This window comes from Etheostoma spectabile, chromosome 3 (genome assembly GCF_008692095.1).
Source record: "Etheostoma spectabile isolate EspeVRDwgs_2016 chromosome 3, UIUC_Espe_1.0, whole genome shotgun sequence".
Taxonomy (NCBI): Eukaryota; Metazoa; Chordata; class Actinopteri; order Perciformes; family Percidae; genus Etheostoma; species Etheostoma spectabile.
Window position 1 is genome coordinate 33254497 of NC_045735.1, and position 25529 is coordinate 33280025.

At 39.8% G+C, this 25529-nt stretch overlaps 1 protein-coding gene across 1 annotated transcript; it reads left to right on the forward strand.

Moving 5' to 3' along the window:
• Positions 1–683: 683 nt before the first annotated feature.
• On the forward strand, positions 684–20549 carry kcnj13 (potassium inwardly rectifying channel subfamily J member 13). The gene is made up of 3 exons (XM_032506863.1): positions 684–963; positions 14214–14770; positions 19007–20549. The coding sequence occupies exons 2-3, from the start codon at positions 14254–14256 to the stop codon at positions 19579–19581; spliced, it is 1092 nt and encodes a 363-aa protein (XP_032362754.1). The 5' UTR covers positions 684–963; positions 14214–14253; the 3' UTR covers positions 19582–20549.
• Positions 20550–25529: the final 4980 nt, after the last annotated feature.

A 25529-nucleotide genomic window follows, 5' to 3' on the forward strand; every position in this document is an offset into this window, starting at 1 on the left:
ACGGGGCTGTATTTAAATTAAAGTGTTGGGACACACTGACTGATCTACCAACATTGCTATCTTGCTGCTCGAAGTTTAAAAACAGTGTTGACTTTTAACCTCCAGTCATGTTGCTTTACTGTTCTTTAATCACAAGTGAAGAAGCCCTTTGTGACCCTTTGGTTAATATGTTAACTATTCTGAGGTCACACAGTGATGGAGCACCGTATTAGTTTATAATGACTATGCCTGATGTGAAAATTAAAACCGGCACAGCTTATTTTTCCACTATACCGTGGAACCCACACTTTATTTAAAATTCCAGTGGCAATGCCAAATGTTTCCAAAGCAATAACAGACATGACAGACTGAACTCAAGGAAAATGTGTATAAAGTATTGAACAAAACATCTCCAAAGTTACCATGACTTTTTTTTTTTTGTTACTATTTGATATCACAGGTAAAATCAGAAAACACACAAATAAAGAAGAAATATAGATCAACAAAATGTGGATACATGTGTGTATGTACACACCTTACACACATAGAGGCACCACATTATCAGCAAACCCAATTTGTTGCAGCAGCAGCTGCAGGACACCAACCAGCAACAAGCAGCTCTTTGAATGAACTGTGACAAGGTGTTGTTCTTTTCCCCCCTCCCTCTGTCTTCTGTCTTCCGGGAACACTAATAGGCTCCATGCAGGGTAATGTGACCAATTGAATCATCCTCGCCCCGGAGCTGGAAGCTGCAAATCGGAGGAGCAGAGAGCGCCGTGCTCAGTCTGGCTCCTACACCAAGAAAACCTTTCTGGGGTGACAGTTTCTGCTCGGGATTCCTCTGGGATTTTACACGCCGTCCTCCAAGGAACTAGTAGCACCCTTTTCATCTGCCTCGGCCCCTTTGCCCACTTGGCAGACCTCAGACCAGCTCTTAGGTGAAAAGGTCAGAGGGCCCCTGTTTAGCCCTGACTGCAGCTCTAGGTGAGTACAAACCACAGTGTGTAATGCTGGGCAGAGCTGAGGCACTGATACCGGAACCATGAGTGATTGATCCACTGGGATGTGTGACTCTTAAGGAGCCTAAGCAATGTAACTTTGTGGATCCATGGATTTGTCTGTTGACATCAATTATGTGCACCTTACTTTGTTAATTAGAATAAGTGTAGTAAAGAATATTTTTCTTACTGTTTTTGATCGGCTAAAATCATTTTTACAACCCAGATGAAAAATTGACAGTCTATATTTCAGATTGTAGTTAACAAGCATTGTGACAGCTAAGATAACAAACATGTTCATTTTTATCACTACAATACCACATCAATCAAATCAAATCAAATCAAATGAATTTGTCTTTTTTTCCTATTCCAGACATATATGTTGTGTGATAGAGTGGCGGTAACAGGGAATAGAAGAAGTGAACAGCTGCAGATTGAATGTTGCATAAACCCCTCTGCACCCCTCCGAGGAGGCAATAAAGAGACGGTTTTCCACAAACTTGCTCTCTGAACTTCTACGTTAGCACAGATAGCTTAAAGATGGGAAAATGGCTGACTAGGCACCGTCACGCGTAGTCATCATTACTATTACAGAGAGTCTTCCCCCAGCCTCAGGGACTCAGAGCAGTTCCACAAAGTGTTGTTTGTTTGCATCGTCATACATTTGAACAACTCACTTAGAGGGAAAAACTGTCAATGTCTTTACACAAGCTACTTACCTTCATGCAATATTACTTTAAGTTGAAGGTATGGATTCAAAGTTACTTGAATAAAGGTTAGGATGTATTCACATTCACATAGTCAAATATCCAAAATATATATATGAAAGTAGACAAAGAAACCCTCCCTATTCCCCCTAAGCATCCCATGACCAAGACACATACTTTAGTGCAGCACGTTTCTCTGATTGTATAATTCATAAACATAAAGTTCACAATATAAGTTGAAAAATATCTCACCAAAGTCAGTGTGACATAATGTAAGCTGCATAATTCACACAGTGAATTTACATAAACTCTGCAGAGACTAACTTCAAAAACAGGATACAACACAGCTGGAATGTGTGAACACTGTGCGAGGATGTCTGTTTTTGAAGGTTTAAGCTTAAATAACAAGCACTCAACTGCACTGCAGACTGATCTGTGTCCTTGTCACTACCCTGTTTCCTAAACATGTATAGTTCAGTTTATATAATGCTTATTTACATCAGCAAATTTATTTAACAGTTACTTAAAGCGGCCATTTACTGCATGACCCCTCTCTCCCCTTATTCCTTCAGCTGCCTTGTCGGATAAAGGCCAAAAATCTCCAAAAAATAGTCATAAAACTAAACTTTTTTAAAAACTAAATATAATTATAAAAACATTGTTTTTCTTTCCTAAAATATTCTGCATTGGTTTAGTTTCATGGATAGATTGTGGCTTTGGTTAAATATAAAAAAGTGATTTGTGGAAAACGTTATCTTCACCTTTTTACCATCTTTCCCTTACCAGAATGTTTTCGAAGCCTAAACGCACCTACTCATGTAACACTGAACACAAGCACCTGTCTCTAGCATCAAAGTCCCAAACCAACCACTCTCAAACATGAACATAACACTTCCTGTACTGGAAAAATGTGGCCAGTGAAAGTAATTCATGAAGCAATTATGTTTAATCCAGAACTTATTTAGATTTTATTTTTAATAATGTTAATGCATAGTTTCTAGGAGGCAATGTTCCACTTTCAACTTTCAGTGTCATCAGTCTGTGACAGTAAAACAACTGATAGCTGAAATGTTCATATGTAGTGAGACAATTTAACTTCAGTTTGCTGGATGTGAAGCTCAAATAAGAGTGAGGTATCAATTACAATTCCTACTTACTTGTTCGAAATGAAAGACTGGAAAGTTCAGTGGCTTTGATTTTGCCTTTGAAAACATCATGAGGTTTGTTTTGTTTTGCTTTGTCAATTTTAAAACACACAGGGTACATTGTACGGAATTAAGAGCAAGTTGTTGCTGACAAAGAGCCTGGTTTGGTGAAGCCGCAGAGCAGTTTATCAAAGCATCATCGGCATAAAAGTGGAAATTTGAGTTGGTCGCATTTTGATGGAGGATACATCCAATTATAAAGGGAGGACCGTGTGTGTGTGTGTGTGTGTGTGAGAGAGAGAGAGTGTGTCTGGTTGTCTTTTAAATGTTTTTCGAGTACTGTTCATCCAATATACTTCACACTTGGCGAGTGCATTCCTGGGTAACCAATGAACTTTTTTTGAGTTTTTGAAGATGCTACACCCATTGTTTTTATAAATGCTGTTGGGCACATTGTACAGGTAGTTTTGTGTGGCCTGCGGTTGCGTATGTGTCTCCAGCTGCTCTGTATGCTGTATATGAGAGGCTTCCCCAGCAGGCTGACCCGGATTCTTTACTGTGTTTTGTTGTGACCCACGCAATCCCACACCAGAACCTTCTCAGAAGCGGAGCGTCTTGCCTGCCCAACTTGCAGATTTTAATGAGTGCTTTATAGAACAATCACGTGCTAATTAGCTAGTATCTACCATCCACTCCTAACACCTGTATTAAAGTCCATGCCTTCTTATTTCTAGCATTGTTGTTGGAACCATATATGATGTTTGGGGGGAGCGTTTTTTTAGTAAACCGATTAGATGCTCTCATTGTTTCACTTCCTGCCCAGCTGTCCAAACGCTCGCGTTAAAATAGACCTGAGCAATGATTGAGTCACAACATGTGTAACCGTTTGTTTTTTATATATTTTTTAAATAAATAACAGAAACATTCACGAGGCCCTTTACCTATGCCATGTGGTAAAAGCACCTATGACTGCAAAGTATAAGTCATGCATTCAAATTCGAGTAAAAAGAGGGACTTGTTAGCACAAAGAACTTTCATTTACTTGACGTTGGTTCAACGTGGAACTTTCAACTCTTATTTAATGCTGGATAGTTTAATGAATAATGCATCATATTTTAATTGTGATATGTTCATAGCCTTTCAAAATATTAAAGGGATTGTTTAGAAAAATTTGAAAATCGTTTGATCTCACTGAAAGCTTTAGCACCTGTAAAGCAGCCTGAATTAAGTCTTGTTCTCCTGGTTTTAGATCATGACCACATTACGTCCTGGAAGTAAGTTGAGTAGGTTCTGTCAACAATCTGAAAGAGATTTTACTAGTCAAAGTACGCTAATGACGGCCAAATGAAGCTTTGTAAACCATATTTATTTTCTGAGGCCACTAGATGGCTCTTGGTTTAAAGAGAAATACTGAAGAAATGGCAATTCAGAGTGCTTTCAACACTGTTAGACTTTGCTGTAATTTCTACAGTTACTTACCACAAATGGCCCAGTAAAATACCATAATTTTCTTTTCCGGTTAATTACTGTAATAAACATTGCATTATGGGTATTGACATTTCATTTACAGTGCTTTACTGTATATTTTGAATTTGCGGTACACTGTTAAACTCTACTGTATTTCTACAGTTACTTACCACAAAATGCCCAGTAAAATATCGTAATTTTCTTTTCCGGTTCATTACTGTAATATGCATTGCATTATGGGTAGTAACATTTGATTTACAGTGATTTACTGTATTTTTTGAATATGCGGTAGTCTGTTGTAAAACAACAGCAGTAGTGATACTGTAGTTAAATAAGACAGACTTCAATAAAATATTTAGTTAATGTTAAAGAAGCATAGAAATTAAATGGAAAAATAAAATATCTATACAATTAAATTATTTCATTTTATAAAGATATTTTACATTTATATTTACATTTATTATGCTTTTAGCTGCGAAGGTAATTTAAATTTTGTGATATGACCTCACGACTTCAAAAGAATAGCGGGTAGATACTTCAAAGGTGTTGAAAGAAGTAGCGGCTCGAGACATCAAAGGAGTACCGCTTTGGTCCGTGCGCAGCAGAGTCCGGTCACACACTCTACTCAGAGAGAGCTGGAGCAGCTTAAGGTAAGATCAATCTTTGCTAATTCTGTGACATTAAAATCTCTGCTGATAGCCTTCGCAAGCGGCGATGTTAGCTTACCGACCTGTGTCATAGCTGGGCTAGAGCAAGCTGTTAACTAGCTTCCCCCCGAAGGAAAACCAGACGCGCTCCAACCTAACATTTTCCCATGGTGAGGATTAGCTAGCTCTAATTACGACGTTCGGTAAAGCTAACACTACTCGTTTTACATTCGCTGTTCGGCACATCTTTTTTATTTGTCACACCATTGTCTGAAATACAATGTAACCCATATTCTGGGAGTTTAAGGTCGGTTCTGCTAGCTTATGAGCTTGCTGTTGCCGTATTTTGGCTAACATTACCTCCGGTTAATGCTAACGTTAAACTCCCAATTCTGTTGGTTGGTTTGTCAGTGTTTTAGAATGATTAAGCACAACTTATTACAGCTATATAGTTTTTTTAGCTAAAAAAAGACGTGTGGTAAATTTAATTCATCGTTAACCACATTAAGCTCTAGTTTTGGTGGCAAATTCAGTGCCTCCAGCATTTATGGAGAGTAGTTTTTTGCCTTAGCTTCAGGGTTTGGCCACTTAAAACCATCGTGATGTCCAGCAAAGATTTGCCTCAGTGCCTTACTTTGCAGTAGTATTATTGCTTTCTACCATGGTTTATGGTGGAAAAGAAAAGTATGTATTTTCCAAGCCCCTTGAACTTAAATTTGACAGATTGTTAAACAAATTATTTAAGGACTCTTTATAATGACATAGTGATGAACTTTTAATACATCACATAACATTCTGTGTTATTCTAACAATATAAGAGTTACCTACATTATACTGGTTACCTGCATACTAATGCATGCATTTTTTTATCTTGTTGTAATTGTATTTATAACCCCATGCATGCACTTTAAAAAATAATTTTTCATCATTTCAAATGTAGAACAACAACCAGTGACTGGAACAACTGAGAGAGATGGGAGGAAGAAGAAAGCTGGAAGAAGGCTTGACCCCATGACCCACAGGAGCACATGATCCCTTTCAACAATCTATCCTCATACAACAAAAAGTATGTACAGGTATACGTTTTGCAACCTGTGTACTCAAGAATTAGAAATATTCTGTAGACATGTGAAAAAACATCACTAACGGCAAACTATAGGTTTTCTTGTGGAAATGAGCAATGTCCCACTTCCTTTAAACAGGAACCACAAACACATACGTGTGTGTGTGTGTGTGTGTGTGTGTGTGTGAATAAAGGGCTGTATTTAAAGATGACTGCTCTTGATTATGAAAATCTTAAACCTGTTTTTCTTTTAAGATTCTTCTTAAGGATCAACCCAGATGAGGGCACCAAGTGCACTGCTACTGTGGGTACAAGCTACAAGACGGGAAGAGTCGTCCAAAGAAAGGTGACGAGCATCAGCTCCAGAGTCACCACCTTCCTCCAACGGCTCACCGAATTTGAGTGGATGACATCAAACTAGGTAAGCATTTTCTTGTGTGATGTAAAATAGTTAACATCAGAAAAATGATTACACAGTACGATGAAGTGGTGCGGCTACGTACCCTTCCTGCTCCAACAATGACACAACTAAATCATCTTGTATTTACCACTTGTGTAAGCAGAGGTCACAGTTATGCAGCAAAAGCTACAAAGTGTTGTTTTAATTTTAGTTAAAGTTTTCTTATGTTTTTTTGTGTAAGTGACTGATAAGAATAACAATCTTTGAAGTTGGTCCAGTACTGAGCGAGAACACTGTGACCTGCAGCTTTCAAACCGGGTTCTAATGTAATCATATAGGGCAAATGTGCGTCGTCAATTTCGTCCACTAAAAGTTCTGTTTTTGCCACTGATGGTGTCAACATATTATTTTAAGTTTCTGACACCCTTTGGAAAGGATCCTAACAGAGATTAACCTTTTACTTAAAGAGGAAGATCCTTAGTTAGATCAGTTTTGTGAAACGGCTCCAAAATCATCATCACCAAACCCATCGACAGACAGCAAAAGAAAGTAGAAAGAACCTTTGAATTATCTGGGGACTTCACTACTGGTGACTTATTTTGTATACTGTCATATTCTGTTTATGCACAAGTTTTAAGTTTGTTAACAGTTTAGATGAGAAAAACTCATGATCATTTCTCTGCTTCTCATACAGTCCAGTATGGACCACCTCACCAGAGCATCTCTGGATTGGAGGCTCCATCTTGGCCTCTCTGTCCGCCTTCCAGAAGATGTGGATCAGCAAGCAACAGTACTATGGGTCCGGCCTCCACAAATCCTTCTAAGCAGACTGTTCCTCCTTCCAAAGCCCAACAACTTCAGCTTTGTGGTAACAACCACACCACATTTTGTATACATTTGCAAATACAGGTTATTTAGTTTTCTTCGGGATTTAAAATGTTCAATTCGTTTTGAGAGTCAATTCAAATGGTAACTACATTGTTCAGACTTGTATTCGCCTCTGAATGCTGCCCAGTGTTTTGGCGTATATTTAGACATCGTTTTAGTATCACTTGTATGTCAACTTTCTGTTCTTTTGCACTTTCAGAGTAAAAAAATATCTTGTTCCTGATGTTTTTACCTGAAAACAAAAATGTATTACTTTTGTACATGGGCTAAAGTCAATTATTTGGAATTTATTAAATTCAATAGAATTTATGTAAAATATTTAAAATTGTTTGTACAGCCAATGCCAAATAGTGTAAAACATTGTGAACCACAATTACAATAAAACTATAATACAGCAAGACAATTTCAGTATTATTTAGCAAATTGTAATTATAATATGATTACTGTAAGGGTATTATACAGTAAAACTAAGTTACAGTAAGGGTACTTTTTCTACTGTAAAACTAAGGTACAGTAAAGGTATTATATTACTGTAAAACTAAGGTACAGTAAGGGTATTTTTACTACTGTAAAACTAAGGTACAGTAAGAGTATTATACTGTAAAACTAAGTTACAGTAAGGGTATTCTAATACTGTAAAACTAAGTTACAGTAAGGGTATTATACTGTAAAAAACATTTACGGTTATGATACTGTAATCGGGTAGTTACAGTAACTTACTGGCAACGTGTTGCCAGTAACTTACTGTAATCGGGGAGTTACCGCAAAAATACAATAAAAAGTCTAACAGTGAACCCTTTATTGAGCAGAGAGCGCCATATAGTTGGCTCATAAAATAAAGAAAATGGTTCACTAAGCTTCATGAGGCTTCATTTGGCTTGGTTATATGTTTTAAAATCATCAAATACGGGTTGCAGCCAGTTTCAGTTTAGATCTCTACTGTAAAGGACACTTTAACATAGAACTGCCGACCACCAACTTTCTGATTGTAGGCAACCGCTCTACCACCTGAGCCGCAGCCGCCTCTAACAATCTTACATTGCCAGACCTCTTCCTGCTTTGGTTTATTGACATTTCTTTAAACCAATCACAACCATCTTGGGCAGCACTATGCCAGATGGGGCAATGGCAGCAAATAGCCTCGTGAAGGAACTTGTTTTGGTGTAACGTGTGTACTTTCAAAGGTTGTTTTAGTTGTCAAACAGAAAACTCAGATTGGACAGATAGTGTAGCTAGCTGTCCGGATTAACCTTGCAGAGATCTGTCCTCAGAAATCCCCTTTAGAACGCCAACACAAAAAAAAGGAAGGTAACAAAAATCTAGCCGAAATGAAAGACATCCTGCGGAATTTACGGCGACACTTGAACAATCCTGGGTGTGGAACGTCTTGGATATAGACTAGATCTCTAATGAAGACAATACCATTAAAATTCAACCGCAATAGTAGCTGCATTGCCACATAGCCCAAACATTAAAAAACAACAATGCAACCTTAAAGCTTTAGTGCATAGTTTCTGTCTCCCCCATAAGGAATTCTAAGTAATGAGAACAGAACTGTTGGCGTGTCCACATGATACAAGCCTTTCCGTGATTGCGCAACACCCCCACCCATTCTTAAAAAATGGAACATTTGAGTGGTAAATAAAACACTTTGCACTTGATTGGACCAATAAAAAGACAATGGCTCCAGACAAACTTCCCTCAAATGTTGTTTCTGTTAGATTAGGAGAACAACGGAAACTTTACGTAACGTTTCCCTGCCCCCTGAACCAAACCTTAACCCTAACTCTAACTACAGAGGGGGGTTATATGCATTCTATCTGGAGGGAAACAAAATTCGACAAGGGAATCGACTTTGACGCTGGCAGTACATACAGAAGAACTGCGCCTCCCTCCATTCTCACCCGGCCGCCGTTGTTCAGCAGCGTCTCCTTTCATCTGCATGTAGCATGTAGCATGTAGCATACATGTGCTGCATTGGCACAGAGCCAGTAAAAGTAAAGTTTCTCTTGATTGAATTAGACATCAGCCACATTATTTATCAGCAGCCCCGACAACATGTGGCTGTTATAGCGTGTGTGTGTGTGTGTGTGTGTGTGTGTGTGTGTGTGTGTGTGTGTGTGTATGTGTGTGTGTTTGGATTCAACGCTACCACAACCGATGCAATGTTGCTGGCTAGCCGTCGGTCCTCATTGATAACAGGCAGGATTCATAATCATGAGGGTGGCACATAAAAACTTGATAAAACATTTTCATTGGACAGTAAATCCTGAGTGCAGGATGAGTCATTAAACATTTCAAGCTGTTTTTTAGGAAGACAACAGACCCTGATCATAAAGGTAAAATACTCAAAATTGTGTTTTTTTGTTTTTTATTTTATATATTTGGCATATAACAGCCTTTTTTACTTCATGAGGGCCTTTAATATTAACTGTAACTTATGAATTGAGGTAATATAATGTTAAGCAGTATGTATTAAATTACTCTATCTAGCTAGCTGGCACATTAAACATACTTTGTGGGTGAAAGGGTGCTGTTATACTAGCATTAGGGTGGCTTGTGGCTCGAAAGTAAAGTTGTTGCCCCTACCACAAGATTGGCGGTTTATGTTTAGTATGATTGTTTTGACCACGGTTAACAACTCTGGGCTGACCCACAAATTTATCAGTTACATTAACTGTATGGATAGACTAATCTAAGGTTAATTTAGCTAGCTAGCACACCCCTGTCTGTCTGCTTCACTCTCCCGGCGCTGCACGGCTTCAGTCAGAATGAGAGCTGACAACAGCCCCTGGGACACATCCACAGTCAGCCCCCAGCCAGCTAACAACCATCCACTGTCATTACAGCCCAGCCCGGGGACACATCCACAGTCAGCCCCCAGCCAGCTAACAACCATCCACTGTCATTACAGCCCAGCCCGGGGACACATCCACAGTGAGCCACCAGCCAGCTAGCAGCCAACTCGGTCAGCACTTAACTCCGGTGCTAAGGACGCTAACGCCAGTTTACTGAACTTTCCAAAATTAACAATGGACCCTGTCAAAAACAAAAGAAGAAATAACAATTAGCATTGGTCACTCAAAGGAAAAGTAAATTTTTGGAAAAATTCATATTCAGTGAGTAAGCTACAATGATGGATATGGTGTGTTCACTACAGAGCTGGAGTCAGCATGAAGCTAGCATGGCTGCAATACTTCATTATTTAAAGTGCCAATTTGTAACATTCAGTTTTTGTTGATTTCACCAGGTTCGAGTCTGACCTACGGCCCTTTGCTGCCAAAGCATTAAGAGATTGTTGTAGCAACCAACGTAATAATTTAGATTTATATGGCACATTTCCTGAAACCCATGGAAAGAAAACAGTAGGCTAACACAAACATGGACAGAAAGGAATAAAACGTCCACACTAAATGGAAGGGGGACGGAATTTAATGTCGGCTACTGACTAACAACCACCTTGTGCAATCTAAAGTTATTACATAAAATGAATAGACATTATGCATACTTGAGGGCTAATTCGGATTGTCTCCATCTGTTGAAAGCCCGACCGAGTGTGACTCGGATTTTGCCCGTTGTTTCACTTTCCCTTTTAGCTTTTAGTTGCTCTTCGTTTAATTTCCTTCTGTTCTGTGATGGCCATGCCCAAGTATCAGCCATAACTATAACAGATAACTTCTAAAATAAAATTTTAATACAAGTAGGCCTATATAAAGAAACATCCTGCTACCCTTGGCTTGGTGGCCTACTGTAAAAAAAAAAAGAAGCTTTTTTTCCGGTGTTCAGCCAAAATCTGTGACCCACCAGAATGTGTTACTGCAGCGGCGTCTACCTGCCGTAAATTATTTTGTGACCGAGGCAGAGGCCCTTCTAAAAACTATAAAGGAACAGTGTTCTTTTCACTGTTAGTCTTGTTTGCTGATACAGGTCATTTATGATCATCAGATGGAACAACAGTTTCAGAAACATTTAAAAGTTACAAACAATCACTTTGATTAAACATAAGCACTTGAGTCCAACATGTAAATGTGCTAGGACACATAGGAGCACATAAACAAACAAGAACAAATAAAAGCACATAAGCACTAAGCATAGACCAATTTGCACAAACACAGATAAAAAGCACAAACAAATAGTAAAACGATTAAACAATTATCTCAGAAATACACCTACTAACACATCTATAGCTCACTGACTAACATGTTGCATGTAATCTGCTCAATGCAAACTATTACTAGTCACAGTAACTGTGTGCAGCTTCCTTGTCATCATGCCTGGACAGAGAGCCAATCAAAATCGACTAAATGGCAACCTTGTCTATAGCTGGAGATGCTGAACACAAGGGAAGGTCCAGTACAAACTTCCTAATATTATTTGCATTAGAAATTTGTGTTTTAAAGGGAACTTAATGCCATTACATTGAAGAGGAAGTAAAGGTTTATTGGTGACCGACTGATCCAGTGACATATGTGACACACTGAGGTCCAGTACAGTGGAGCTTCAGCGAGCATATGGTTCTCATGTGACGGCCTTGCTGACTGTTCCCCCCAGCCTCAGTACAAAGACAAACCTCTTACCAAACTATCTACATATTCACCCAACACACTCCTCATTATCCTGCTATTGCTGCGGCTTACGTCCCAGATAAGTCCTCAGTTGGTCAGTGTTTGCTTGTCAGATAAACACAGAAAGTGTTCTGATGTTGTTTAATTTGTTCTTATTTAGGACTGCTGAACCAATTTCAGATTTTTGAAATATAACCAAGTTTTTAATTTGTGTTATTAACTTGGTTGAAACATGCTTTATAAAACTATCCAGTATTTATATATATTTCTTTCTGTGGGTACTTTTCGAACAACAATCTATGATGTTATCGAACTTTATTTTTAAAATGTAACATTATTCCTCGTGCCCCCAAATGGGATTTATAGTTATGTTGGAACTTCTTATGTTTGGAAGCTACACAAATGTCACAGCAAATGCATCAAAGACGTGCATAATAAATGCATGCGTAAAATGATAGTGGATGTACATTGTGATTGGGGAACAAGATCAGTGGAGAGCCATGCAGTGCAGTAAGTTTAAAGCTCCCTGCAGATGAAAGACGCATTCCTACTCTGCATGTGGCTGTGTTCCTCAGACAGATTCCCAGCTGGGACCTGCTCTAATCTCCTGGCAACAATATTGACATAGAAATAGAAACTCTGACGAGTACAGGACTCTAGCTGTCTGCCTGTCAGGACTGCCTTCACATCCATCTGGTGCTCAGAGTTCCTCTACGCACATATGCAATGTTTAAATTAGACACATGGTGATTCTGTAGATACAGCTTAACACTGGGATTTAAAGGAACAGTTCCTCATCATATATAAAATGATAATATGTATACTGTTTAACCCCAGATGAAAAAATGGATATCAATTTCATCAAGACTAGTTTAGCCTAACTTAACTACTAGTTACTACTAAACTAGAGTCAAAAAAAGAAAGAAAAAGTGTCAAAGCCTTGCAGGAGAAGTGTACGTTTGGTCCTTTTGGTGCCAGTTCAGAAATGGCCAATTTGTCACTAATATAAGGTTTTATACATATGGGAACCAGAATTCAGATGTTTTGACTCAAGTCATCAATGTAATGAGTTTTTGATTTGTCTAAATCTATATTTCAGTTAATGTATTACAACTGTTGGTAATATTTAAAATGGAATTCAAATTGAGATGTAGGACTAGGATTAGGATTGGGATTTAAAGTTTAAGCCTTGAGAAGGGCCTTGTTGGTCCCTTTTTAGCCTAAACTTGTCACACCAACTTTTTCTCTCCTCTGCAAGAATGTTCTAAGCACATTTTATGGCAATCCTCCTCATACAGAGGTTTAGAAGTGGCACGCGGGCCTCTCCAGGGGGGTGTCAAACCGTTTCGGGGGAGGCTCAGTAAATGGAAATGAAAAAAATATAACATTAGATATTACAATAGTAACACCAAATTGTTTGTCATTTGTTAAAGAGATACTTTAGAAAGACAGTAGTTTGGGGGAATTTAAATGCTGATGTCAGCAGGCATGCTCACAATAACAAGGCTACATGCAGATGTTTGGCAGGTAACCTGATGATGGCGCTTGATGAAAAGTCACATACATTTCAATTAATCCTGAGGAGGACATGAATATCTGCACAAAATGTCATCCTAATCCATCCTCAAAACCACACCTCATGGTGGGGCTACAGGAAAAGTCAGAGGACCACCAAAGTTAGTAGGTCATATTCTCTGGGGATATTAATGTCTGTAAAAAAAATCTATCCAGTAGTTATTGAGAATGGTTATAGCTCTGAAGTTAGATAAGAAAAGGCTGATTTTCACAATGCGTATTTGCATGGGTAGGGACAGAAGCGTAAAAACAAAGGTTCAGCAGGTAACATTGGAGATATTTCTCCAGCAGTTGACTACAGCTCATATAATCTAAAAAGTCCTGTCATTGGGTGCCTAGATAGCTCACCTGGTAGAGCACCTGCCCATATCTAGAGGTCCTATCTAGTTCTAAATGCAAAGGGCATGGGTTTGACTCAGACTTGCGGCCCTTTGCTGCATGTCATTCCCCCTTTCATGTCTTCATCTGTCCTATATAAATAAAGGCCTAAAATGACAGCACATAAATATTTAAATAAAAATGTACAGTCCTCATTCACTGCCAGGTTTGAGCTCAAAGGCTCCCTAATTTTGAGGTAAATAGTTTATAAGATATATCATGTAAATCTGACAATTTTGGCGTTTTTTGAAGTTTTCCCTGCTTTCAGTCTTTGTGCTAAGCTTTGCTTTCGCATATCAGATCTACCTCTGAACTGGACACACATAAATGAAACTGATTTTAACATTGAATGATACAGGCTTGTAAAATATTCCTGGGATTCTTTTATTATTTCATTTCAGGATTATCCTGTATTTCCCTGCTTGATATCCACCTGCAACCATGACAACCAAATCGAACAGCAGTGTTCTGGGTGGAAAGGCTTCCTCCTCTCCACTCTTGTCGTCCCCGCCCCGCCAACGCCTGGTTACCAAAGACGGACACTGTGCCCTCCGTCCACCGGTCTGCTCCTCAGGATCGTGGCGCGGGGCCCTGGGCAGAGCCTGGGTGCTGGCCCTCCATGACCTGTGGGGACTGTTGGTAGGTCTGCGCTGGAGATGGGTCCTGCTGGCCTTCTGCGCTTCCTTCCTGGCGCACTGGCTGCTGTTTGCCTGTCTTTGGTACTTGCTGGCCCACCTCAACGGAGACCTGGCAGTGCAAGATCACGATGCCCCCCCACAGGGGCATGTAGTTTGTGTGAAGCACATAACCAGCTTCACAGCTGCCTTTTCCTTCTCCCTGGAGACACAGCTGACCATCGGCTACGGCACCATGTTCCCCAGTGGGGACTGTCCCAGTGCCATAGCCCTGCTGGCTGTGCAGATGTTGCTGGGGCTAATGCTGGAAGCATTCATCACAGGTACAACTTTTCCATTCTTAAAGCCTTCTCTCCATAAACATGAACTTTAAGGTCACAGACTTAATTGTAAGTCTGTGACCTGCATGCAAACATTGGGAGCCAAACTAGAGTCAAAATTTAAACTATTAAGTGTTTTTTTCAAAATACTACATTTGAAAAAGTGGGGGGGTGGGGGTTTCCCCATCTTCAGTGATGCATAACTTCAACCAAATCTTCTTTTACCTTGTTTTTTTCAACCATCAACCTATTTTCCCATGTGTTTGTGGGTCCACGTCTAAGTGACTGATAGAACAACAAGTTTTGAAATTGGTCCAACCGCTGCAGCAGTAATTTTATCATTGTGAAACATAGGGCTGCACGATTATGGCCAAAATGATAATCACGATTATTTTGATCAAAATTTTGATCGCGATTATTCTCACGATTATTTGTTGATTTTAACCAAAACAAATTGTATTGTCACATAGGCTATTTATAACTGCGACAGGGAGTGTGATGGACACTACTCACAGAGAGACGGCTGACTCATCATGAACGGGTCCAGCATGGGTCGAACGGCGGATACACACGGCGTGTGTATGAAACGTCTGTATCTTCACTGCGCTGCATTTTTATGAACTATGATATTCTGGCCATGGGTCACATCTCTGGCCCAGGTCCAGGTCCAGCAGCTCCGTCTCACGCTGTTACTCTACCAACTGAAGTTAGTTGCATTCAATAACTTCTTCTGTGTTCTTCGCCGTGGCGGCCGCGATAGCAGAGTTACCATGGAAACACTGGTACAAATACAGGTTTAACCCTCATATATCAATAAAAAATTAAATTTGTAGACAAATGTCAGAAGTTTGAACCGGCGGCCGCTGTGTGGCGGGGCGCGGAGAGTAGAGGAGAGAGAGTAGAGGAGAGAGAGTAGGACGAGAGAGCGTAGAAAGATCCGACACAGGCACGGCATTACAGATGAAATGGGTCATGTAACGCAAAATTAAACCATATCCATATAAACAGCATTGCAGCGGATGCGAGGACATTAGTGCGTCCTAGAGGAGCTAACAGCTAACAGACGCTAACTACCACCGACTGGCACTGGTCAGCACTGTTGTCGGAAAAACAACAGACGGGGTCACGGGACATAATGTTGCGTTTACTGGTAAACTGGTAAACCTTGAGACTGACGTATAACCGACTGCTATCTGTTGAGTTTTCCTCCCGTTGCTCTGTCCTCTGGGACTGTCTACATCTAGAAACTTAGCTGCACGGGGTGCAGTGAACTACTCTGACTGGCTCATGAGCAGACGGCTTTACGGAGCGGGAGATGGGCTTTGCAAAAAACCCGGAGCGTTCTATGAAATGACACTTTATAAAAAAATAATCGCTCGATCACGCAAATTTGATCGTGGGAAGTCCAAATCGTGATCGCGATTAAAATTCGATTAATTGTGCAGCCCTAGTGAAACACACTTCATAGTGATTTTGGGGCTGTTTCATGTTAAACAAATCTTAAACAAAGAGATCTTACTCTTTAAAAAAAGGTTTATCATTGTAGGGATCCTTTCCATAATATTGTCAGTTACTTTGAAAAATAATCCGGCTGTCAGTGGCAAAAACAACACTTTTAGTGGATGCAAACTGACACTGAACATTGGTCCTGTAGGGTTATGTTGCAGCCCGGTTCACAACTGCCGGTCACAATGGTCTCACTCAATACGTAAACGTAAACGTGCTGTATTTATATAGCGCTTTTCTAGTCTTAACGACTACTCAAAGCGCTTTTACATCTACAGGAGACAGGAACCATTCACACACTGTGGCCGAGGCTGCCGTACAAGGTACCATCTGCTCATCAGATAAATACTCACACACATTCACACTCCGATGAGCAGCAACTCGGGGTTCAGTGTCTTGCCCCAAGGACACTTCGACATGGGACTGCAGGACCAGGGATCGAACCACCAACCTTCTGATTGGCAGGCAACCGCTCTAGCACTGAGCGGTGGTAGAGCGGTTGCCTGCTGGACAATGCTGGACAATGCTGGACAATACTGGACCACTTTCAAAGATTTTGTGTACGTTAATATATATACAGTATATATATATGTATAATAATTAAATAAATTGTTTTTATTTATTTAATTATCCAATGTGGTTAGTAACACATAAAAAGCTTACACAGTCTTTACAGACTAAATATAAATAGGTGTGGACAGTGCGCTATCTCGCATTTCCAGGCCTATTCCAGGCTCCCCTGGATTAATATGGCGGCTGTGTAGATGTATCACTTCAATGAACAGCAGATATACATATATATATATATATATATATATATATATATATATATATATATATATAAATAATTGTTTTTTATTTTGATTACTTTACAAATTGCAAAGTGAGCAAACAAAATAAAAATCTAAATTGCATCAGTATTTGGTGATACTGCCCTTTGCCTTCAAACCAGCATAAGTTTTCATAGTTACACTTGCAAAAAGTCAGGCAACGTTGAGGAGCAAGGAAACTTGCAGCAGACGTGCAGCAGATGAAAAACACATCAAGCGTATTTCCCTTCAGAAATCAGAAGATGTCCAGCAGTGACATCAGCTCAGAACTGGAACAAACCAGTGGGACCCAGGTACACCCATCTACTGACCGGAGAAGTCTGGCCAGAAGTGGTCTTCATGGAAGATTTGCAGCCAAAAAGCCATACCTCTGACATGGAAACAAGGCCAAGCAACAGTGAAGCATGCTGGAGGTTCCTTGCAAGTTTGGGGCTGCATTTCTGCAAATGGAGTTGGAGATGTGGTCAGGATTAATGTGTCCTCAATGCTGAGAAATACAGGCCAATACTTATCCATCGTGCAATACCATCAGGGAGGCGTATGATTAGCCCAAATTTATTCTGCAGCAGGACAACAACCCCAAACATACAGTCAAGGTCATTAACAACTATCTTCAGTGTGAAGAAGATTAAGATTAAGATTAAGATTCCTTAATTAGTCCCACAAGGTGAAATTACAATTTACACTCTGTTATTATTACACACATTACACACAGGCCTGAATTATACACGCATGCTCAGTACCTATGGAGAGATGTCAGAGTGAGGGGGCTGCCCATTGAAAGGCGCCCCGAGCAGTTGGAAAGAAGAACAAGAAGTGATGGCAAGGCCCCCACAGAGCCCTGATCTCAACATCACCAAGTGTGTCTGGGATTACATGAAGAGAGAAGGATTTGAGGAAGCCTACATCCACAGAAGATTTGTGGTTAGTTCTCCAAGATGTTTGGAACAACCTACCAGGCGAGCTCTTTCAAAAACTGTGTGGAAGTGTACCTAGAAGAACTGATGCTGTCTTGAATCAAAGGGTGGTCAGATTCATCTTCTGTTCATTCTTTATTCTTCTTCATTCACTGCATTTTGTTAATTTATGAAAATAAACTATTAACACTTTTTGAACATTTTGAAACCATTCTTGATTTACAGCATCTGAGTAGAGCCTGCCTAAAACATTTGCAATATATGTATACATATATGTATATATATATTTATAAATATATATACATATATATGTGAGAAAATAGCATTAGCATTGGCAGGAAGATGACATGTAGCCACATTGAGCTGCAGTTCAGGTAGTAGAGCGGGTTGGCAGTTACTCATAGTTGTCCTTGAACAAGTCACTTTGCATTGCACTCACGATTTTTCTCTGAAAGACCACGTTGCTACAGAGGAGAGAATGTGATCTGGCAGTGTACGTGATTGGTAATAAAAGGACAAATGTTTGGTATGTGAAGGACTTAAAGCTCTACTCATTTTCACACAGGGTCAGTTGCAGAATTTTTTGAAACACAGAATTTGTATAGGCCTGCAACAATCTACACATCTAAAGGTAAACGTATTCACACCTGTGCTAAATGTCCACACTGGACTACTTGTATCCCACCTTGGCCCCATTAGTGAATCAGAGTTTTGTCCTGATGGCATCCAAATGTCAACCCAACAGCCTCCCATGTGGACCTACAGGAACATGTGTGTGGGGACACAATGCAGACAACAAATAAAGCAATGCATTAAAAAACAAGAACGGAGCCATGTTATCACTTGGCGTCTTAATAATTTGAGAACATTTTGTATCCATATTGCCATTGTCAGAGCCTGATTTCTGTTGCTGTGATTTACTACAAACAAGTTTACAGTAACAAGGTCAAAATGTCTCCTTATCATCCTATATTGTCTACCTTTAGGTGCATTTGTAGCCAAGATAGCGCGTCCCCAGAAGCGAGCAGGAGCCATCCAGTTCAGCCCCCAGGCGGTGGTGGGCCAACACCAGGGTCAGACGTGCCTCATGCTACGAGCCACCAACCTGCTGCAGCGCCCTCTGGTGGACGTAAAAGTGAGTGCTGTGCTCTACGAGGAGCATGAAGGTCAAGCACTGCACCAGACCTCACTGGACTTCCACTTGGATCACCTAGGCCAGCAGCCCTGCCCCTTCTTCATCTTCCCACTCACATTTTACCACCCCCTGGACCGCCAAAGCCCCCTGTACCCCGCCCTGTGTGAGGGCACGTCCAACCACTTTGAGTTGGTGGTCTTCCTGTCGGCCTTGCAGGAGGGAACTGGTGACTCCTGCCAGAAGAGGACCTCCTACCTGCGCCAAGAAATCCAGTTTGACCGTCGCTTTGTCCCTGCCTTGGGGCTGGATGCTCGAGGTAGATACATGGTGAGCACCCAGCAATTCGACACGGCCCATTCAAAGGAGCCTTTGAACAAGGACTGTGTGGTGCAGATCAACGGTGATGGCAGCGACAGGATGGAGTAAAAATGCTGAGGAGGAGGTCTCATTGGGACAAAGGGGAGTTTCTGACGGATAACTGAGGAGGGGAACAACGGGGGTAAATATTTTTGTCAGGAGGTACTTGGTTCAATTTGGTTAATCTAAATTTATGTCTAAACATTTTAAAATTAAAATGTATATCATATTTACCACCCAATACATTCATATATATTTTGTTGGTTTGAGTGCCTGGCCACCGCTTCTGGGAATTGAATGTGAACAAATACTATTTATTACAAGTGAAGTTATTTTTGTCGCTCTGGTCATCTGTTCTATCGGTTATTTTATCATACTATTTAATGTAATAGCTGAGTTGTTTGCATACACAGTTTTTTCTGTACAATGAGGGATTATCAGCTACATTGTGTGTGTTGGGCTGATCATGTGTTTTTTGTGTGTTGGTCACTGCCTTATGATATCTGAGCAGTTACTATGCTGAGTGTATTGTTATCATACCTGAGAGAACTGATGGCCAAAGCTACAAAAATAAAACCCAAGTTGTAATAAATTGCGGTTTTGTTTAAATTTAATCAAAATTGATTTGCATTTCATTATTCTTACTTTGACTGTAAGGTTTTGTAACTAGATTGAGCATGATTATGCTGTATTTATGGTGGCACAATCAATTTCAATTCCAGTTCCCGTAATCAATTTTTTTATTGTCGACACTGAATAAAATACTTATGTGTAACGTGAAAGTTGGCATTCATAGTGATGCACCCATAGAGATTTATTTCCAACTCTTTATGAGTGAGTTTTAGCATCTTTCAGCTCTATGTTTTGGTTTAACAACGCATTTGGTGTATGGTAGTTATGGCCAAGTGAAGCCTTGTGGAGCTTTGTGAATATATATATTCTTTATTTTCTGAGCATTATGGGTTTAAAGAAAAAGGCTCAAGAAATGGCAATTCAGTGTTCTTTTGACCCTTTGTTCAACAGAGAGCACCATCTAGTGACTCAGACAATAAAGCAAGGGGTTGATGGAGCTTCATGAGGCTTCATTTGGCAATCACTAGAGTACGGTTCATGCTCTCTGCTCTCATCAACCAGCAGCAACAGGCAGATGTTTTCAGCAACAAAAAAGAACTCAAAGTGTTCACAACTTACTCAGCAGCAAAAAGCAGACTGACATAGTTAGAGACTAGCTGCTGAACATGGTGGAGTATTAAATAGCAAGATATTTCCCTTAGGAGTTAGTGCAGACCAAAAAACAGAGTCAGGTCAGGTGCATTTGATCCCTAAAATGAATAAAATGTACTTGATACTTAATTGGGGGGGGGGGGGGTTAATAAAATGCCTTTAACAGGTAGATGGTGTGTGTACAGAAAAAACACCACAATAAACATACTTATCTAAAAATCTACTAGAATGTAAAGATATGTAAAGAAAATGGATCCGGGAGGATGTCAAGCAGCTTCCAGATGTCTCCAGAGAGCTAGAGCCTGAGCCTCACGACCTCCTCACCCACACGACCTCCTCACCCCCATGGAACCTGGAAAAAGGACCGGCTACAAAAATACACAAAAAGCAAAACTGAAGCCATCATTCACACAGACAGGAGACTGAAACAAACACACAGAGGGAGAGAGAGAGAACAAAAGGAAAGGCTAAGTCTTCCAGATCCACATGTGGAAAGGGGCACAGACAGCCAGGAGAGAGAGACAGAGACGTCCTAGGACAGCCGCTGGTCCAGCACAGAGAAGCCAGATTTAAAAGACAGAGTGAGAGACACAAAGACAGAGAGAGAGAGAGAGAAAGGGAGAGAGAGAGGGAGAGAGAGAGATAGAGAGAGAGAGAAAGATGCACACAGCTGTGCTTGTGGGACACAAACAAACACAGGGTTGTTGAGAAGCAGTGGCTTTCAAAAGTTAATATTACTTCCTTTGCCAGGACTGACAGGACTAAAACTACTAGGTATGAAGAATTATGAATGAATAATGAAGAATAAGCAGTTATTGACAGTAAAGACAAAATGATGAGTTTTGAGTTTAGATTCCAGCTAAAGGAGAGTGAATATCAGGTGGACACAAACAGGACTCCACGTGAATGAGAATATTGCTCTGGTTTGTTGATATTATGGCATGCTCTTCTGCTCCAAAGTGGTGGCAAAAAGAAAAATGTTCACTTCACTTTGTTGACAATAATTTGAACAATGCTATGATCACATAAAAATGTTACACATAGGGGGTTAGAACATGATTTGCATGCTGGTCTTAGTCCCTGGCTGTAGTGTCTCAGAAAGCTGTATCCGACTTTAAAGAATGGATTTGAAATGGATTATGCCATCTAAGTTTTAACTTTAAATTTGTATACCTTTTTTTTGACAAGTCACAAACAATTAAACTTCCAAACTTCACGTACTGGTTAAGAATATGGATTAAATTCAAAGTTAACCATGAAGTGTGTGTAATTTCAAATTCTGAACTACACATTCAGATGTAGCCTACCACATCTAAATCTACTACTTGCTGGCACAACTACTAACTACTAACAGGTGGTGCAGCAGACTGATAAAGGCTAGGACCAGCTACGATAGGATATAATATGAATGGAAATGTTAGGGTAGGCATTAAGGGTGTTGCCACTTTGATACCAAATAAAAAATCAATCAAAATCAAAATCAGGATCTGTGATTCTCCCAGTATTTATTAGCACCACCCCTGCCTGCTTGTGCTCGTTTGGAGAAAAAAAAGACAACCTAGCCTGCAGCTAAAGGCACAGAGTTGCTTGGGAGCCTGCAGCTGCACTTCTTCCAGACACTATGGCCACTGCCAGAGTCAGAGAAGAGGGAGAAACAACAGATCTGGAAAACCTCCTTCCCTGACGTCTCCATGTTGCCTTATTTTTAAAGTCAGTGACATAAAACCTATGATCTTTACAGATCAATATTTTTAAAGTCAGTGACATAAAACCTATGATCTTTATGAATCAAGACTCCATAGTCTAACAATGGCATAGCAGTCAATAGGGGGAAAAGATGTTAGAATCAAAAATTCAATTGAATTTTGACCTTAAATTGTGGATTTGGAGAATTGTGGCACCCCAAAGTCACACTTGAATGCTCCCTGAGGCAGCATGGAGGTGCATTTGTTACCACAAGAAATTTGTGGGTTTGGGCCTGACTTACTGTCTGTGGCCTTTGTGTGCCTGCGTGGGTCTCTTCAGAGTGCTCCACGGTCCAACAACATCCACGTTAGGTAAATCAGCGACTCTAAATTGTCCATCGGTGTGAATATGAGAATATCAAGGATTTTCTGTCTTTACTGTCTTTACCCCCAACAGCCCCCGTCTTTAAAGGGTACGCAAGTATAGCTAATGGTTGGATGGACGCTCCACAGTTCCCTCACTGCTGTAACACCATACTCAATACCATAGTGTTTCAGATTGTTAGATGGATCTCCCTTCCAGGCAGCCTTTGCTGTGAAAAACATTTTTTAGCTTATAGACATTCAAATCATGTTTCTTTTTATAGTATCGTTGTCACTGTGCTGTGTGGTAATGCAGTGCTATATGCTAATTTTCATAGCATATTGAAACAAAAAGAACCTAGTGATCATTAACCAAAGTATTGAATAGAAAACAACATTCTAATATTAATGAAGCTAGAGGAAAAGTCCCCAGGACACATCCTCTAGGGAACATGAATGTCTGTACTCAATATCATGCAAATCCATCAAACAGACGGACATTCACAAGTTGAAACCCTGAAGCATTTTTCAGGAAAATGCCCAACAAAATTGTAAAAGTATTAAGTAAGTTGGTGTAGTTCAACCATACATTTCACAGTTGAATTTTAATGTTTATTAAACTGAAGTAAAAGTTTTCCACATAAGTGGTCATTTTACATTGACAAGCATCAGTGCTAGGCATGTAAAACTGAACATGGTATCAGTAGGTATTGCAGGTCTATTTAAAGTGTAAGGCAGTGACCAGAGACCTTGTGTTAATTGTTTAAGTACCGGAAGGTACTTTCGACACACACGCACCGCTCATTATGAAGGTTATGTAACCCCTGTTCCTGTGGTGGAAGTTAACATGCATTAGTCAATTATAACTTTAAAATGAAAAGATGTTTTTCTGCCGTGTCATCTTAACTAGGTTAAGCTACTGACTGAAAAAAAGTCATTTAATTCACTGTGCCGCTCAAAGGCTACCGTGGCAAATTTTAAGTTGGCATGTGGAAGGTTTTTGTGCACATCTTTAAATGCATGAGTTGACGCTGTGAATCAATTAACACACCGTAAATGTCAATAGGACAACTTTGGCTGTTTTTAATGTCTCTCTTGCATGACAAAGACAGTGAATATAGGATATCAAGCACTGTAAGGGACAGAGGCAATGACTCATCTTTGTTAAGGGGCATTCATGTGCTGAGCAATGATTTCCTTAAAGGATTACACTTTAAACTATCAACAAACAAATCAATCAATTGTATTGGTCACATGAAATCGTACAAGGTACAATTCCAGTGAAATGTTATCCCATCAGCTCTTTCAACTGCGGTCATCAGATGAGATCTGAACACAGAAAGAGTTAGCAGGTTGAGGTCCAGCGTCAGCTGACAATCACAACAAACCATCAGATGGTTAGAATTTCACTGTCAAAGTTAAGCAGCTAAGGCTATTCATTGGAAGCCTTTTAGACCAAAGACTTGTTCAAGTGTGAGCCATTTATCATTAGATTGACCTGCCTGAATGTAGTGACTGACAGAATAATAATGCAGACTGCTGATTGATTTGTAGATTAATGCCTTTATTTTTGAAAAATTATTACATAAATCATTAAGCAAAGGAAAAATCAATGTATTATGTTTATTTTGTACATTAATAAATGTCTCTAGATTCTGTAAAGAAGGTTAGAAAGCAGTGTTGTAGTAAATGTGTGTTTGTATTTGGATTGTTTTCTCTTTAAAGGCTGTTGATATAAAGAGAATTACTATGCTATCTATATGGTTTAAAAGAAATCATGTAGCAAGTTGAGACACAAGAGAGGAAATGTTCCACAAATTGTGACTGTAAAGGATGAGATCTCAATGTATCTCACATGATTCAGTGCCTTTGTACAGTGTACATTCTATAAAATAAATATTTTCTAAACAAGCTTGGAAGTGGCCATTACTTCATTTAGATTGTGGACTCCAGGAACTCCCTCAGCACAGCTCCCACGGTGCTGCAGATGCTGTCCTGCGTGGAGGATGGTACTTCCCCCTGCTGGTGTAAGGCTGTACTACACATCTCTGCTTCCACTGAAATCAGCTTTACATACAGACGTGCTCAAATTTGTTGGTACCCTTACAGCTCATTGAAATAATGCTTCATTCCTCCTGAAAAGTGATGAAATTAAAAGCTATTTTATCATGTATACTTGCATGCCTTTGGTATGTCATAGGATAAAGTAAAGAAGCTGTGAAAAGAGATGAATTATTGCTTATTCTACAAAGATATTCTAAAATGGCCTGGACACATTTGTTGGTACCCCTTGGAAAAGATAATAAATAATGGATTATAGTGATATTTCAAACTAATTAGTTTCTTTAATTAGTATCACACATGTCTCCAATCTTGTAATCAGTCATTCAGCCTATTTAAATGGAGAAAAGTAGTCACTGTGCTGTTTGGTATCATTGTGTGCACCACACTGAACATGGACCAGAGAAAGCAAAGGAGAGAGTTGTCTGAGGAGATCAGAAAGAAAATAATAGACAAGCATGGTAAAGGTAAAGGCTACAAGACCATCTCCAAGCAGCTTGATGTTCCTGTGACAACAGTTGCAAATATTATTAAGAAGTTTAAGGTCCATGGAACTGTAGCCAACCTCCCTGGGCGTGGCCGCAAGAGGAAAATCGACCCCAGATTGAACAGAAGGATAGTGCGAATGGTAGAAAAAGAACCAAGGATAACTGCCAAAGAGATACAAGCTGAACTCCAAGGTGA